The sequence below is a fragment of the Erythrolamprus reginae genome, chromosome 4 (assembly GCF_031021105.1).
Source record: "Erythrolamprus reginae isolate rEryReg1 chromosome 4, rEryReg1.hap1, whole genome shotgun sequence".
Classification (NCBI taxonomy): domain Eukaryota; kingdom Metazoa; phylum Chordata; class Lepidosauria; order Squamata; family Dipsadidae; genus Erythrolamprus; species Erythrolamprus reginae.
The window spans coordinates 73,531,093-73,546,087 of NC_091953.1; the positions used below are offsets into that span (position 1 = coordinate 73,531,093).

Genomic DNA, 14,995 nt, shown 5'->3' on the forward strand with positions numbered 1-14,995 from the left:
CTTTACATTGTTTCCTTTGGGAAACAATGTTTCGTCATACGAGCGTTCTGACTTACGAGCCTCCTTCCGGAACCAATTAGTCTCGTAAGTCGGGGTTCTACTGTACTAGCAAGTTAGGCTGCGGCCTGGGCTGCGCAGGTTTGGAGACTGGGAAAAGAAATGCAGTTCTGGAACACAATGTGAGGATAATGAGCTCTCAACCATCTTAAGCCAAGGACTATGGGGAAATGTAGGCCTTTGGTAACATAGAATTGAATGCCTTCTTCATGGTGCCCAATGGTTACATTTATAGGTTGGTTCATGAACTTGATGGGTCCGAACAACAAGATGCCTCCATCGATGGTCTCAACTATCATAGGAGGTTTGACTGGGCACAAGGGTATAACAGGGGAGCAAACAAAAGTCTCATCCATGAAGTTAGTGGTGGCTCCGGAATCCACCAGGGCATGAGCAGGGAGGGTTTGGGGAGGGTTCTTGAATATCACCTTGGTTGCTTAAGGTCAGGTATCTCAAGGGTCCGAAGTCGTCATCTGTAGAACTGGAACTCGGCTTGGTACCTGCCCGACCTAATGTTTCCACTAGACTGGACTCTGGTCATTTCCTGGCAGGGTGGCCTGGAACTGTTGAGCGGGGCTATGAGCTGGAACCGGAGCAGGAACTGTGATACTATGTTTCTTCTGTGGGCAGGCGAAGGCAAGATGCCCAAGTTCCCCACAGTACAGACACTGGCCTTCAGCTTGGCATCTGGTTTTCTCGGCTCATTCAGGTGAGGTCTGGCAGTGCTAAGGTCCATCGGCTCATCTCTAGCTATGACAGCTGGGCGATTTCCCAGGTCTGCTGGGAGCATTTGGAAAACACATCTCGGTTAGGGGCTGAGTGCGTTGGCTTGTATTCTTTGGCAAGGAGCAGGAACTGGTCTTTTGCTTTCCATAAATGGGTCTGTTGTCTGTTCAGCCAAGTCTGGGAAGATCACATTCGGCTTCAATTTCAAAGCACAGCTGGTACAAACCATCTAGTATACAAGGAGTCGCAATGTGCATGATCTCAGTCAGGATCTTAGCAGACAGCCCATCTTGGAACATCTCCATCAGCACTCCCTCATTCCAGTTCAGGGGAGCACTTAAGTTCCGAAATTCAGTGATATAGTCAGACACAGATCTGGTACCTTGACGGATCTGGTGTAGCTGCATGATGGTATTCTGAATGTGCAGGGGATCAGTGAATTCACATTGCATCAACTGGCAGAACCCTACATAATTTTGTAGAATTGGATCCTGGCGTTCCAACAAGGGAGATATCCAGTCAGCTGCAGGGCTAATTAATAAACTCACAATAAAAGAAACTCATCTCGTCCTGGACAAAATCTACTGGGCTGGAGTTGATAAAATTCTGCATTGGTTTAAAAAAGGGACAAGTCTGGCATGATCTCTGTCAAATGCCTGGGACCTGGCCATGTGGCTTTTTATTCTCAGCTGGATGATAGGCTGAGCTGGGGCTACCGTTGCCATGGGGGGATTCTGTTGTAACATAATGATTTGGTTTTGGAGATCTGCCACGGTCTGGTTCAAAACCAATATATTATTTCGAAAATTGGCCATGACGCCACAACGGCTGTGCAGTGGATTCAGTGGGAGTCTGACAATCTGTTCTAGACACGATTCCAGTATTTTTTCAAGACTCTCAGAAATCCACTCCTTGGAATAATGGTCTCTTTTATTTAAGTTCACACTAGATTAGATACATGAAACTTTAGCAAGTTAAGATGCAAAGCATAAAGATTGAAGCATATTCTATCGGTTTGAAATACTTTAACTGCTCTGGGAAGTATCCTCCATTCTTTTTCTCGGCTGACTTAGAGATAAGAGAGCTATAAATCACCACTTTAGTTCACTTGGCTTACCGGCTTCACAATAAACATAACATTGCAGTTTCTGTCTCATTTTGGAAGGCACAGCATAGGTTTTTCATATTTTGATTTCAGGAATGCCATGGATGTCTGCCATTCTTTTTCAACAACATTGTCAGACTCCGCCTTCACTGCCTGCTCTAGCCTAGAAATAACATCTTACAGTCCACAGAGCTATTCATATGGATGAATACTTTTTACCTTGTATCTCTTTTCTTCTTTTAATCATTCCTCAATATCTAGGATCTAACCATTCATCTCCTGATACATTTTCCTCACTATCTGATAAGGACCAACTTTTCATTGTCACATCAGACCCCTCTGGCACACTCCCACATCACTATCATCCTCACTCTTTGCTTCCAAATCCTCTGACATCCTCCCTAACTCAGGATAAACTGAGGGACCTGGCTCATCGTCTTCAGAATCAGGCATGTCCTGTGACTGACAAGGATCACTTACAACAGAGGGGGAGCACCCGTTTCTGCTAGCAGAGTTCCCTGAAGCCTCCTGGAACTAAAAACGTGCCGCGGAGGATCAGCGGCACACCCCCACATGCCTCATTTTTCTGCTAGCAGAGTTCCTGAAGCCTCCTGGAGCTAACAATGGGCCACATAGGGGGAGCACAGCACCCGGCGTCCATGATCCCTACTCCACCCCAGCGTGCATGTGTGATCCCCACCCCTGCACATACGAATGGATCTCTCAGCCAAAACACGAAAATCAGCTGGCTGGTGGGAGGTGGCACGCATGTGCTGTAGACCTGACCTGGACATCGGCTTGTGTGCCCGCAGAGATGACCCCACGTGTCATCTGTGGCATGCATACCATAGCTTCGCCATCACGGCTCTATTCAATACATACAGTCCCATTCTCCCTTCTATATATTCATTTTCCTGATTGGTGACTACTGTGTTTTCAATCAATATGCTGCCAGTGATATATATATATATAGAAAGATAAACAAACGTCACATCAGTCACAAGAAATCAAATTCTTCTAAAATTATTTTATTATTGATTTGATTTGATTTGATTTGATTTGATTTGAATTGAATTGAATTGAATGCCGCCCCTCTCCGGAGACTCGGGGCAGCTAACAGCAACAACAAGACACTGTACAATAACAATCCAATACTAAAAACAATTAAAAACCCATTAATATAAAAACCAAACATACATACAGACATACCATGCACAAAATTGTAAAGGCCTAGGGGGAAAGAGTATCTCAATTCCCCCATGCCTGATGGCAAAGGTGGGTTTTAAGTAGCTTGCGAAAGACTTCCATGCATAGATCAATTAAATTAACCTTCTCTCACTTTGCATACATGTCTGCAGCTGAAGAAAGTTGAGAAAAAATTATTTCAGTTTATCCCACATATCACTCTCAATAATACATTAGTAAAAATAACATAAAGACATCTTAAGTTGAATCCTTGGGGTTCAGTGCTATTGTCCACTGCCACAGAATATGTATGGTGTGTGTGTGTGTGTGTAACCCCACATATACAGTACATACATTAAACGTTTCTGGTCAAGATAAATAATAATATAATATAATAATGATACTTTTCTGCTGAAGATGAATAATGAAATAAATGTTTTTATTAAGTAAATTATTACAAAAAATCAGCTCATGTACATTAAATGTTACTTAATCAAACATTTTCACATTGCTGCTGCTTATTAGTGATGTCTGCTTATTAGTGATACAATATTTAAGTGTCTGAGGGACTCTTGGTGTTCTATGAGCTTGGTTGTTTTCTTGCAGATGTTTTATTATCCGAACTAGGTAACATCATCAGTGCTTGTATGGAGTGGGATTTGCTTTTATTTTATATTCTTGTGGCTTGCCAGTATTGGTGGGAGTGATCTTGGTGGTTCTTTGGTTGTTGGACTGCTTACTGTTAGCTTGTTTGGCAGTTCCTTGATAAGGGCATTGCTTGTTAGCACGAATTAGAGAAACCCAAATCTAAAGTCCCATGGGTTTCTCCAGCCAGTTTAAAGTTCATCCCTTGTTCCCAACCCACAAGTTTATCACATGAACCACTCTGGTTCTGTCTACCTCCACGATCCTCCTATCGACCTTCAGGCAGGTGCTAAACAAAGGATGACCTTGAATATCTAGAAGGAATTTGTTATAGTTAGCATTCTTCCCCCTCATACAACCACCCCTCTTAAATTCCCACAGTACAAATAAATTCTACATTCTAGTATGTGGCAGGCCAAAGTCTCTTACTCGAATGATGGCTTCGCCTTATGTAATATAAATAAGCATATTTAAATATTACTGATAAAAATATAATATGACCTATAAAGCCCTATCAGACCAGAATATCTATGGGACTGCCTTCTGCCGCATAAATCTCAGTGACTGATCAGGTCCCACAGAGTTGGCTTTCTCCAGGTTCCGTCAACTAGACAATGTCAGTTGACGGGGTCTATGGGAAGAGCCTTCTCTGTGGGGGACCTAGCCCTCTGCAATCAACTCCCCCTGGAGATCCATACTGCCCCCACACTCCTTGCCTTCTGCAAGAGTCTTAAGACTCATTTATGCTGCCAGGCTTGGGGCCATTGGATTCTTGCCCCCGGCCGATGAATGTGCTGGGAGAAAGTTGATTGAATGGGAATGACTGTTTGTTATGGTTTTTGGGTTTTTTAAATTTTATATTTAATTAATTGCATCTGAAATGCTATACATTGTTTTATTATGTGTTGTAAGCCGCCCCGAGTCCTTGGAGAGGGGCGGCATAAAAGTCCAATAAATAATTGAATAATAAATATATATAGTGAACTATATATAAGTAAAAATCAATCAAGAGAACTTACCACAAGATACCCCTAGAGGTATATATGTATAAATGTGAATGTATTTGTTTGTTTTGTTTAGTGTTTGTTTGTCCTTTTATTAATGTATATAACTAAATAAAAATAATTTTTTAAAAAAGAGAATGTTATCCAAATAAATGAGTACTCCCTTGTTTTTCTAGTTTGCCATCTGTCTCTGCTGATGTGAATATACTATAAAGGAAGGATAGTTTATTGGTTTTTTCTACCCTTGTGAATTTTAGACCTTTGAAGATATTGTTAATGACTTTGTGTATGTTCTTGCTAAGTAAAACTGAAGGAAAATTTTCAAAATTTCTTTAAACAGAAAGCATCTACAAAAAAATGATCTCTCCTTAGCTAACTACAGTTTATACAGTTATTCTGCTGCTCAGTCCTTGAAGGGTTCATTCATTCAGCCTCCCATTATAGTTTAACCTTAAACTCTTTAAAAAAAAATAATAATAATAAACTGTATTTCTAATTGACTAATAAATTCCATATTAGAGGTAGCTTCATGATCCCAGAAAGTTGACTTTTAAACTAGTAACTGCAATTATGCTGCAAAATCTGAGTTCATTTGCTTACAACAAAGACAACTATAGGTAGAAATCGCTGAAGATAAATTTAAAATTTGTATCTTCAATTTAACATATTTGTTTTTTAACCATTACTGAGTTCAACAGTTAAACTATTACTGAGTTTAAAAGATATAATTATTTTATCAGAGCCGTTTCATATTGGGTTGTTCTTGTTTTGTCATTACAGTGGATCTTTTGAATCTGTCTGCTGCATGTGATGCCTTGGACCAGCACAACCTGAAACAGAATGATCAACCAATTGATATACTTCAGATCATTAACTGCTTAACTACCATTTATGATAAATTGGAACAAGAGCACAATAACCTAGTCAACGTCCCTCTTTGTGTAGATATGTGCCTGAACTGGCTTTTGAATGTTTATGACACGTAGGTCTCTGTAGTTTTCTGTACCAGTTAATTGTAATAAATCACTGTTCATTTTTTTAACAAAATAATATGGTATTTGTTTCTCTGGGAGAAAATTTGGGATTACAGTGATACCTCATCTTACGAACGCCTCTTCATACGAAGTTTTCGTGATACGAACCCCGGTTTAAGATTTGTTTGCCTCGTCTTAAGAACCATTTTCATCTTACAAACTCGAGCCTAGATGCGTGCGCAGGGATTCCCCTGCTTGTGACTGCCTCTGCCGGGATTTCCCATTTGCTTGCCACCCCTGCTGGGATTTCCCTCCTCCAGATGTGCATAAGAAGACAAGCCAGCCGAGTGGGGAGGGGGGCTGAGAGAGATGGAAGCCACCGCCAACGAAGCCCTTGGATGTACAGTTGGGGGAGGGAGTCACCCCTCTCAGCACCCCCATGCCAAGGAGGGTGGCTCCCTACTTCTCTGACCCTCCCCTCAAAAGCCCCAGCTCTCCAAAGGAAAGAAAAACTCAGAACAAAAGATAAGCCAGCCGGGCTGAAATAGAGCAAAGCCACAGCAGACAAAGCCCTTGGGAGGATGTCCAGCTGGGGGAGGGAGTCACCCCTCTCGGCCCACCCAAGCCCAGGAGGGCAGATCCCTGCTTCTCTGACCCTCCCCTCAAAAACCCTGGCTCTCAAAAGGAAAGAAAAACTCAGAACGAAAGACAAGCCAACTGGGGTGGGAGAGGGGCTGAAATAGAGGGAAGCCACAGCAGATGAAGCCCTTGGGGGATGTCCAGCTGGTGGAGGGAGTCACCCTCCTGGGCTTTGGGGTGCCGAGAGGGGTGACTCCCTCCCCCAGCTGGACATCCCCCAAAGGGCTTTATCGGCAGTGGCTTCCCTCTCTCTAAGCGCCCCCCCCCCCCGCCGGCTGGCTTGTCTTTCGTTCTGAGGGCCGGGGTTTTTAAGGGGAGGGTCAGAGAAGCAGGGAGCCGCCCTCCTGGGCTTGGGAGTGCCGAGAAGGGTGACTCTCTCCTCCTGCTGGACATCTCCCCAAGGGCTTCGACTGCAGTGTCTTCCCTCTATTTCAGCCCCCCCTCCAGTTGGCTTGTCTTTCGTTCTGAGTTTTTCTTTCATTCTGAGAGCCGGGGGTTTTGAGGGGAGGGTCAGAGAAGCAGGGAGCCGCCTTCCTGGTTTTGGGGCTGCCAAGAAGGGTGACTCCCTGACCCAGCTAGACATCCCCCCAAGCGCTTCGTCGGCGGTGGCTTCCCTCTCTCAGCTCCCCTCCCTCCCCACCCGGCTGGCTTGACTTTCCTTCAGAGAGCCAGCAGCCGGGAACGGAGCACAGGTTCCGGCTTCGGGGTTTCTGAGGGGAGGGTCCACCCACCAGGTTCCCTCCAGGCAGCCTGCGCTGTCTTCCCCCCTTCCCCCTGCCCCCAAACAAGGATCCGAATACCAGCAGTAATGAGGCAAAAGGGGTGAGTTTTTGGATTGCATGCATTATTCACTTTTACATTGATTTCTATGGGAAACATTGTTTCATCTTACGAACCTTTCACGTTACGAATCTGGTCACGGAACGAATTAAGTTCGTAAGACAAGGTACCACTGTATTTTGAAATCCACTAAGAGTTACTGAAAGTTACCAATCTTAATCTTAAAAACCACCAAAATTAAATTAATTACACCATTTAATTTTGAAGTTCTGTATGTCCTTAGAATTAGAAATTAATGCTTGTTAATTGTTTTCAATTTTAATAGTTATTCATATACTAATAATATTATTAAATCTTTTGGGTGCCAAAATGTAACTATTAATTACATTTCATAGTAACCTCTTTCTAATAAACAAAGTATATATACAAGTCTAATTGTATATACAGAATTACTGTTCAGAGTTGGAAATGGATTATATAGTGTTTATGACTTAGGAAAATACTTATAACTCTGAAAATACAGTGGCACCTCGGTACTCGACCACAATTCGTTCCAGAAGTGTGGTCGAGAACCGATTTGGTCGAGTACTGAATTTATTTATCCCATAGGAAATAATGGAAATGGATTTAATTGGTTCCCAGCCCCTGTTAACTCGCTGGGAACCAATTAAATCTATTTTCTTTATTTCCAATGGGATAAATAAATTCGCTACTCCAAGCTGCAGGAAAGGTGGGGGCTGCTGCAATCCTGGCAGCTTTGGGGGGCTCCTTTCCTCATTGCTTTGTTTTATTACCTGTAAGGAGCTTCAAAAACTTTTTTCCTGTGGCTGCAACAGCGGCGATTTCCCTTCCAGTAGCAAGAGCGCCGGGAAGTCACGTAATGAAGGGAAGTGCTGGAGTGGAAGCAAATGCTGAGATGGCTCCGCTGGCTTCCCTTCATCACGTGACGTTCCCGGCGCTCTTGCTACTGGAAGGGAAATCGCCGCTGTTGCAGCCACAGGAAAAAAGTTTTTGAAGCTCCTTACAGGTAATAAAACAAAGCAATGAGGAAAGGAGCCCCCCAAAGCTGCCGGGATTTCAGCAGCCCCCACCTTTCCTGCAGCTTGGAGCTCTTAGAGAGCTCCTCAGCGCCCTGAAGCTGCCGGGATTACATTTCAGATAATGAACAAAATTTTCTCTGGCTGTTTGGTATCCGAATTTTTGTTCGGATACTGAAGCAAATTTTTGCAGAAAATTTTGTTCGATATCCGAAATGTACGAGAAGGGAAGCGTTCGAAAACCGAGGTACCACTGTATTACAAAAGGTTTCAGCATAGAAAATTATTATAAAATAGTGCAAACATAATTGCTCTGCATCTAATATGTTGTATCGTATTTCCCTGAAAATACAACCCATCCCAAAAATAAGTTCCAACCTCCCCTAGCCCCCAAAATAAGTCCTAGTTAAACCCCGCCACCATCTGATTGTATGAGGTGTGATGTGGCGCAGACATAAACATCAAGTTAGGGTGGGAGGTGGAGGTTCCCAGCATGTCCTGCATCCACTTACCTTAGGACCACAGGTAGGCCTGTTACATGCTGACAAGTGCCGCACTGCTGTCTGACTTTTTCTGTGGCTGATCATGGCCAGGCCCCACATGGTTCATTGTGCAAGTGCCACCTCTTGTGGCAGAACGCTCATTGTGCCAGTGCCAGGCAGGATGCCACATCACTCATTACACCAGTGCTACCATTCATGGCAGGAAGCCACATGTCATATGTGGCAGGATGCTGCGTGGCTCATGCCATTGCTGACACTCATGCTAGGATGCCATGTGGCTTGTATGGGTGCCATTGCTTGCGGCAGGACAGTGTATGGCACATCATGCTGATGCCACCACTCACACGCACAACACCACAAAACACTACACAGCCTGCTGAAAGAAGCGGCGGCACTGGCGCTATAAGCCTTGTGGCATCCTGTGAACGGTGGCACTACTATGATAAGCCACGCAATACACTGCTGTGAGTGGCAGCATCTGTGCAACAAATCTTGTGGCCTGCCACAAACAGTGATACTGACACAATGGGCCAGATGGTACCCTGCTGCAAGCAGCCACAGAAGAATTGGGACAGCAGCGGGACAGATGACAGGGTGTAGGAGGTGTGATTGCAGTGGTCCAAGGTAAGCAGGTAAGACATCGTCCGAAAATAAGATATGCTTCTTTGGAGGCTGAAAAGAAAATAAGACTGGTATTATTTTCAGGGAAACACGGTATGTACTACTCCAATAAAAACTATCCCTTTGATCTTTTTTATTTTGCTTTGTACTAGAACTGGAAATTACATGATTGCTTATGTGTTTATTTATATAATATCAATAGGGGTCGAACTGGAAGGATCCGAGTCTTGTCTTTCAAAACTGGTATAATTTCACTATGTAAAGCACATCTGGAAGATAAATACAGATGTAAGTAATGATTGTATTTTACCATTTTGCCATTTGTTATGAAGATGGATAAATAATAGGTCAAATTATTTTTTCAATTTTTTAAAACAAAACTTAGAAGTTAAAATGGGGAGGCGTAGGGTTTCCTGCTTGTGCAGGGGGTTGGACTTGATGACCTGTAAGGTCCCTCTCAACTCTAATAAATAAATAAAATAAATAAATAAATAAATATATTAAGCAGGTTTTGCACTAAATGTTACCTAATGCCATCTCATTTAGATCCATTGGAGATTATGGCCTTTATAGTTCACAAGTACAGATAGTTCTCAAGATACAAATGTAATGCAGCCTGCCCATTCCATTTGTAACCCGAAGATTCGTTGGCATGATTAACATGAACTGGATCAGTCCCTCCTTTCACCTATGCATTCACCAATGCAAGTCTCGTTAAATGCACATGAAGTATTTCAAGGTGGGGAAAGCCATTGTGGGGGGGGCTGCTGATGAAACAAGCCACCTGCCTAAGACTACCAAAGGCCTCTCCAACCCATTGAAATACCTTATGCTCCCCACAATTGCTCCTACCCACCACCTGCCATGCCAGGTCACTTACCTTGTGAAGATCTAGCAAGCAGTCTCCTCTCCAGCCTTTCAGCCATGTGCACTCCTCTGCAGTTTGGTTCATGCATCTGCAGGCCTTGCCTGGCAGGTTGCTGGCGAAAATGGAACTTCTGAGAGGTGAATCTGCTCCTCTGACACTCCATTCAACCTTCCGCAGGCCTCATTTGGCTCATTGCAGGTTGAAATGGAGCCTCAGAAGCTTCATTTCAGCCTGCAACAGGCTGGGGGAGGCCCACAGAGGGCTAAACAGAATCTCATAGGGCTGGATTCACTCCATTAGAATCTCCATTTCGGCTAGCAACTTGCCAAGCATCATCTATGGATAGCCGAACAGACCTTCTGAGGGGTGGATCTGCCACTCAAAAGCTCCGTTTCAGCTGGCAGCATGCAGGACGAATGTTGCAGAGCCTCTGCGGTTGATGCTTGTAAGGGTGAACAACTGCTGTGGTGCTGCAAGATTTGTAGTTTGGGAACTTATCTTGTAAGCAGCACTTATCATGTAACTTTGAACATTTGCTAAGGGAATATTTGTAAACCGGGGATTACCTTTAACAAGTTGTGCAATGTTGCTGAGTGACATGTAATAGGAATGAACCAGGAAAATACCATGCATTAGATGGCTTAAATGTATTGATTGTGATTTCCCTTTAAAAAAAAAAAAAAAAATTCATTGCAGATACATCATGACATTGCTTCTAAAGTTATTTCCCACTACATCAGCGGTTCTCAACCTATGGGTCGTGACCCCGGCTGGGGTCGAATGACCAAAACACAGGGGTTGCCTAAAGTAGTGTTTACTGTTTTTCAACGGAAGCTGAGCTTCCTTGTTCTCGCCTTCTTTTTTGCACCTTCCTTCTTCGTGCCTTCTTTTTGCAGCAGGTCTTTCTTCCTGCCTTCTTTTTGCAGCAGGTCCTTGTTCGTGCCTTCTTTTTGCAGCAAGTGAGCTTTGGGCCTGGCAGGAGGGTGCCGGCATCAGTGGCACCGGGAAGTAGCCGGGGGGCGGCGACTGCGGGCAGGAGCTCCAGGGAGGAGGCACCGGCAGCGCCCCGCCTGGCTGGAGGTTCCCTGGCTGTGTCCTTTGGGAACCGTCAATTGGCACCGGCAGCGGGAGGGTGCCAACATCAGCGGCACCCAGGAAGTAGCTGGGGGTGGCAGCTGCGGGCAGGAGCTCCAGGGAGGAGGCACAGACAGTGGCGGCTTAACATGTTGCTGGACGCCGTACATGCTGGCGTTGTGGGGCTGGCACTAGCGCAATGGCTGTGCCGAGATGGAGGTGCCAGCCCCGCGCCCATGCCCAGCGCAGTGCCAGCATGTATGGAGTCCAGCAACACGTCCAGCCGCCCCCGTCAGGGCTCCCGCTTGCAATCGACTGCTCTGCCACCGCCCGCAGTTACTGCCCTATGCTGCTAATGCTGGCGTGGTGTATGAGAGAGAAAGAGAGACAGCAAGAGAGACAGAGAAGGAGAGAGAGAGAGAAAGCAAGAGAAACAGAGAAAGAGAAAGAAAGCAAGAGAGAGAGAAAGAGAGAGAGAAAGAAAGAGAGAGAGAAAGAAAGAGAGAGAAAGAAAGAGAGAGAAAGAAAGCAAGAGAGAAAGAAAGCAAGAGAGAGAAACAGAAAGAAAGAAAGAAAGAAAGAAAAAATGAGAGAGAGAGAAAGAGAGAGAGAAAGCAAGATAGAGAGAGAGAGAAAGAGAGAGAGAGAAAGAGGGAGGGAAAGAGAAATAGAGCAAAATGGAGGAAGAGAGAGAAAGAATTTTTTTGTCCAAACTTTTTTTAGGCAGGTGTGTAATAGAAAACAACACAGGGAATAGTAAATAATAAGAAACTTTAATAAACTCTTTAGACGCGACTACTTTTATTTTTTCTTTAGCAAACCGTCTCATTACAATGGATCGTGTAGACAAGAATATGAGGAAAAGAAATTACACTGAGGATTTCTTGCAGTATGGTTTTACCTCAATAATCACAGCAGGAATTGAGAAACCACAATGTGTTATTTGTTGTGAAGTTCTCTCAGCTGAATCTATGAAGCTGAACAAACTAAAACGCCATTTTGATAGCAAGCATTTAAGCTTTGCTGGAAAGGATATCGACTATTTTAGAAGCAAAGTTGATGGACTCAAGAAATCTAGATTTGACACTGGTGGCCAGTACCACAAACACAATGTGGCAGCTGTTGAAGCGTCATATTTGGTGGCACTCAGAATCGCCCGAGCCATGAAACCTCATACCATTGCTGAGGATTTGCAGTTACCAGCTGCAAAAGACTTAGTTCAAGTGATAATTGAAATGAATATGTTCAGAAATTGAATGCAATTTCCTTATCCAACGACACTGTCCGCAGAAGAATAGAAGACATGTCTGCCGATATTCTTGATCAGGTGATCCAGGAAATTAAATCTGCACCACTACCAATATTCAGCATCCATCTTGATGAATCTACAGACGTACACAATTATTAGTTTACGCAAGGTATATTAATGATGGCGACTTTAAAGATGAGTTTATTTTTTGCAAACCGCTTGAAACGACAACAACTGCACATGATGTTTTTGATGCAGTTGGCTCTTTTCTAAAAGCACATAATATCACCTGGGAAAAGGTTTGCGGTGTTTCCACAAATGGTGCTCCTGCTATGCTAGGATGTCGCTCAGGATTTCAACGTTTGGTACAAAATAAATCGCCAAAAGCATTTAGAACACACTGTATGATACATCGCCAAATATTAGCGACTAAGACATTGCCGCAAGATTTACAAGAAGTAATGAAAGGCGTCGTAACGTGTCAATTTTGTTAAGTCGAGCGCCTTAAACAGTCGGCTGTTTTGGCAACTGTGCAACGAGCTAGATGCGCCAAACAATGCTCTGTTATTTCACACTGAAGTCAGGTGGTTGTCAAGAGGAAAAGTTTTAAAACGTGTCTTTGAGCTTTGTGATGAACTGAAAACATTTTTAAATCAGAAAGCAAGACAGCAATTTGAAGCACTTTTAATGATAAAACTGAGCTGCAGAAAATAGCTTACTTGGTGGACATCTTTGCCATCTTGAATGACTTAAATTTATCGCTGGAAGGACCAAATGCAACATACCTCGATTTGTCCGAAAAAATTAGATCATTCCAAATTAAACTTCAGCTTTGGAAAATAAATTGGACAAAAATAAAATTTACATGTTTCCTACATTATCTGCCTTCTTTGAGGAACATTACATTGAACCAGACAGAAAAAATATGATAACTTCGGTGAAAGAACATTTGCACATGCTTGCAGACGAAGTTTCATAATACTTTCCTACTCTACCTGACACCCCATTTGCACTTGCCAGAAGTCCATTCACAGTGAAAGTTGAAGATGTACCGGAGACAGCACAAGAAGAGTTCATTGACCTAATTAACAATGATGCATGAAAACAGATTTCTTTGCAATGCCACTGGCAAAATTCTGGATTAAGTGTTTACAGTTATTTCCTATTCTGTCAGAGATTGTGCTGTGCCTTCTTCTTCCTTTTCCAACAACATATCTTTGCAAAACAGGGGTTTCCAGCTTGCTAGTAATCAAGTCTAAAAACCGAAGTAGACTTTTTGTGGAAAATGATCTTTGCTGTGCCCTTGCAAAGACTGCTCCAAGAATTTCTGAATTGGTAAGCAAGAAACAACCACAACCATCTCACTGAATTTAGCAGCATCCTGTTGCAAAATATTGCACTGTTGTTTACTGTTATATTACTGTTGTTATATTTAATCCATGCTATGTCATGGTGAAATGTTATTTATTTGGAATTGTTATATTTAAACCCATGCTATGCCATGGTGAAATGCTATTTATTCGAATTAGTAATAAATATTTCTCAACATATAATAAATATTGTTTTTGTGATTAATCACTATGTTTAAATTATGTTGGATTTGTAGCAATGCGAATAGATAATGCAAATCAGGTATTTACATTTTGAATCATAATTGTAGCAAAATTACAGTTTTGAAGTAGCCACCAAAATTATTTTTTGGATTGGGGTCACCGCAACATGGGGAAATGTATTGCGGGGTCATGGCATTAGAAAGGTTGAGTACCACTGCATTACACTTTTCTTTCTGCTATTAAACTCAAAAGAGAAGTAACCTGAGCCTTCATCATCTTTCTTATCTATTATGATATTTTCTTCTTTAATTGTTGTTACTTTTTAATGTAAATCACCTTAGAGTTATTAGAAGGAATGAAATGGTTTTTGTCATTCACATAGATGGATTATACAGTTATGCAATCCCAGAATTTTTGGTGAGAGCTTCCACTCTCATGTGACTAGTGTAACTACTTTTTGGGTTTATTTTATTTTACTATTTTCACTAGCATATTTGTCAGCCCATTTTGTTTACAATTATTATTTTACAGTCTCTTTTTTCTTTTTTTTCTTTATTCTTAAACTCCTTTTTTTTAAAACTGCACGATACCTTCCCCCTTAGCTATAGGTATCCATCTTATATCCTAGACTTATTTTGCTACTATTAGAATGCAGGAGTGAGTTTATCCCTTTATATGAGCAGAACTGATATTTCTTTTGTCTTGGTGAAGGTCACTTAGATATTGCCAGGCATTTACAAGAAACTGACTTGTCACAATTATTAATTTTATTTGCAAGTCAAGTTGCAAATTGTTCTTGCCCAACAAAATCTCATAGTATATCGAACATATATCTTCTAATTATTTTACTTATGTATCCCCTTTTAGTATTACCTAAAGCAAAAGGTAAGCAAATTATAGTAAATCCAAAACATGTGCACCGATAACCTGACTCGAGAGATTTTCTAGATTTTCTACTTTTCAAACAGTAACTTT

General features: G+C 42.5%; 1 protein-coding gene across 1 annotated transcript in view; it reads left to right on the forward strand.

The window, feature by feature from the left end:
* LOC139167142 (dystrophin-like) overlaps positions 1 to 14,995 on the forward strand; it is a 1,540,372-nt gene that overhangs the window by 1,317,536 nt on the left and 207,841 nt on the right. The window contains exons 62-63 of the mRNA XM_070751563.1: positions 5,503 to 5,704; positions 9,479 to 9,564. Of these exons, the coding sequence (XP_070607664.1) occupies positions 5,503 to 5,704; positions 9,479 to 9,564 (288 nt within the window). The remainder of the gene's footprint in view (positions 1 to 5,502; positions 5,705 to 9,478; positions 9,565 to 14,995) is intronic.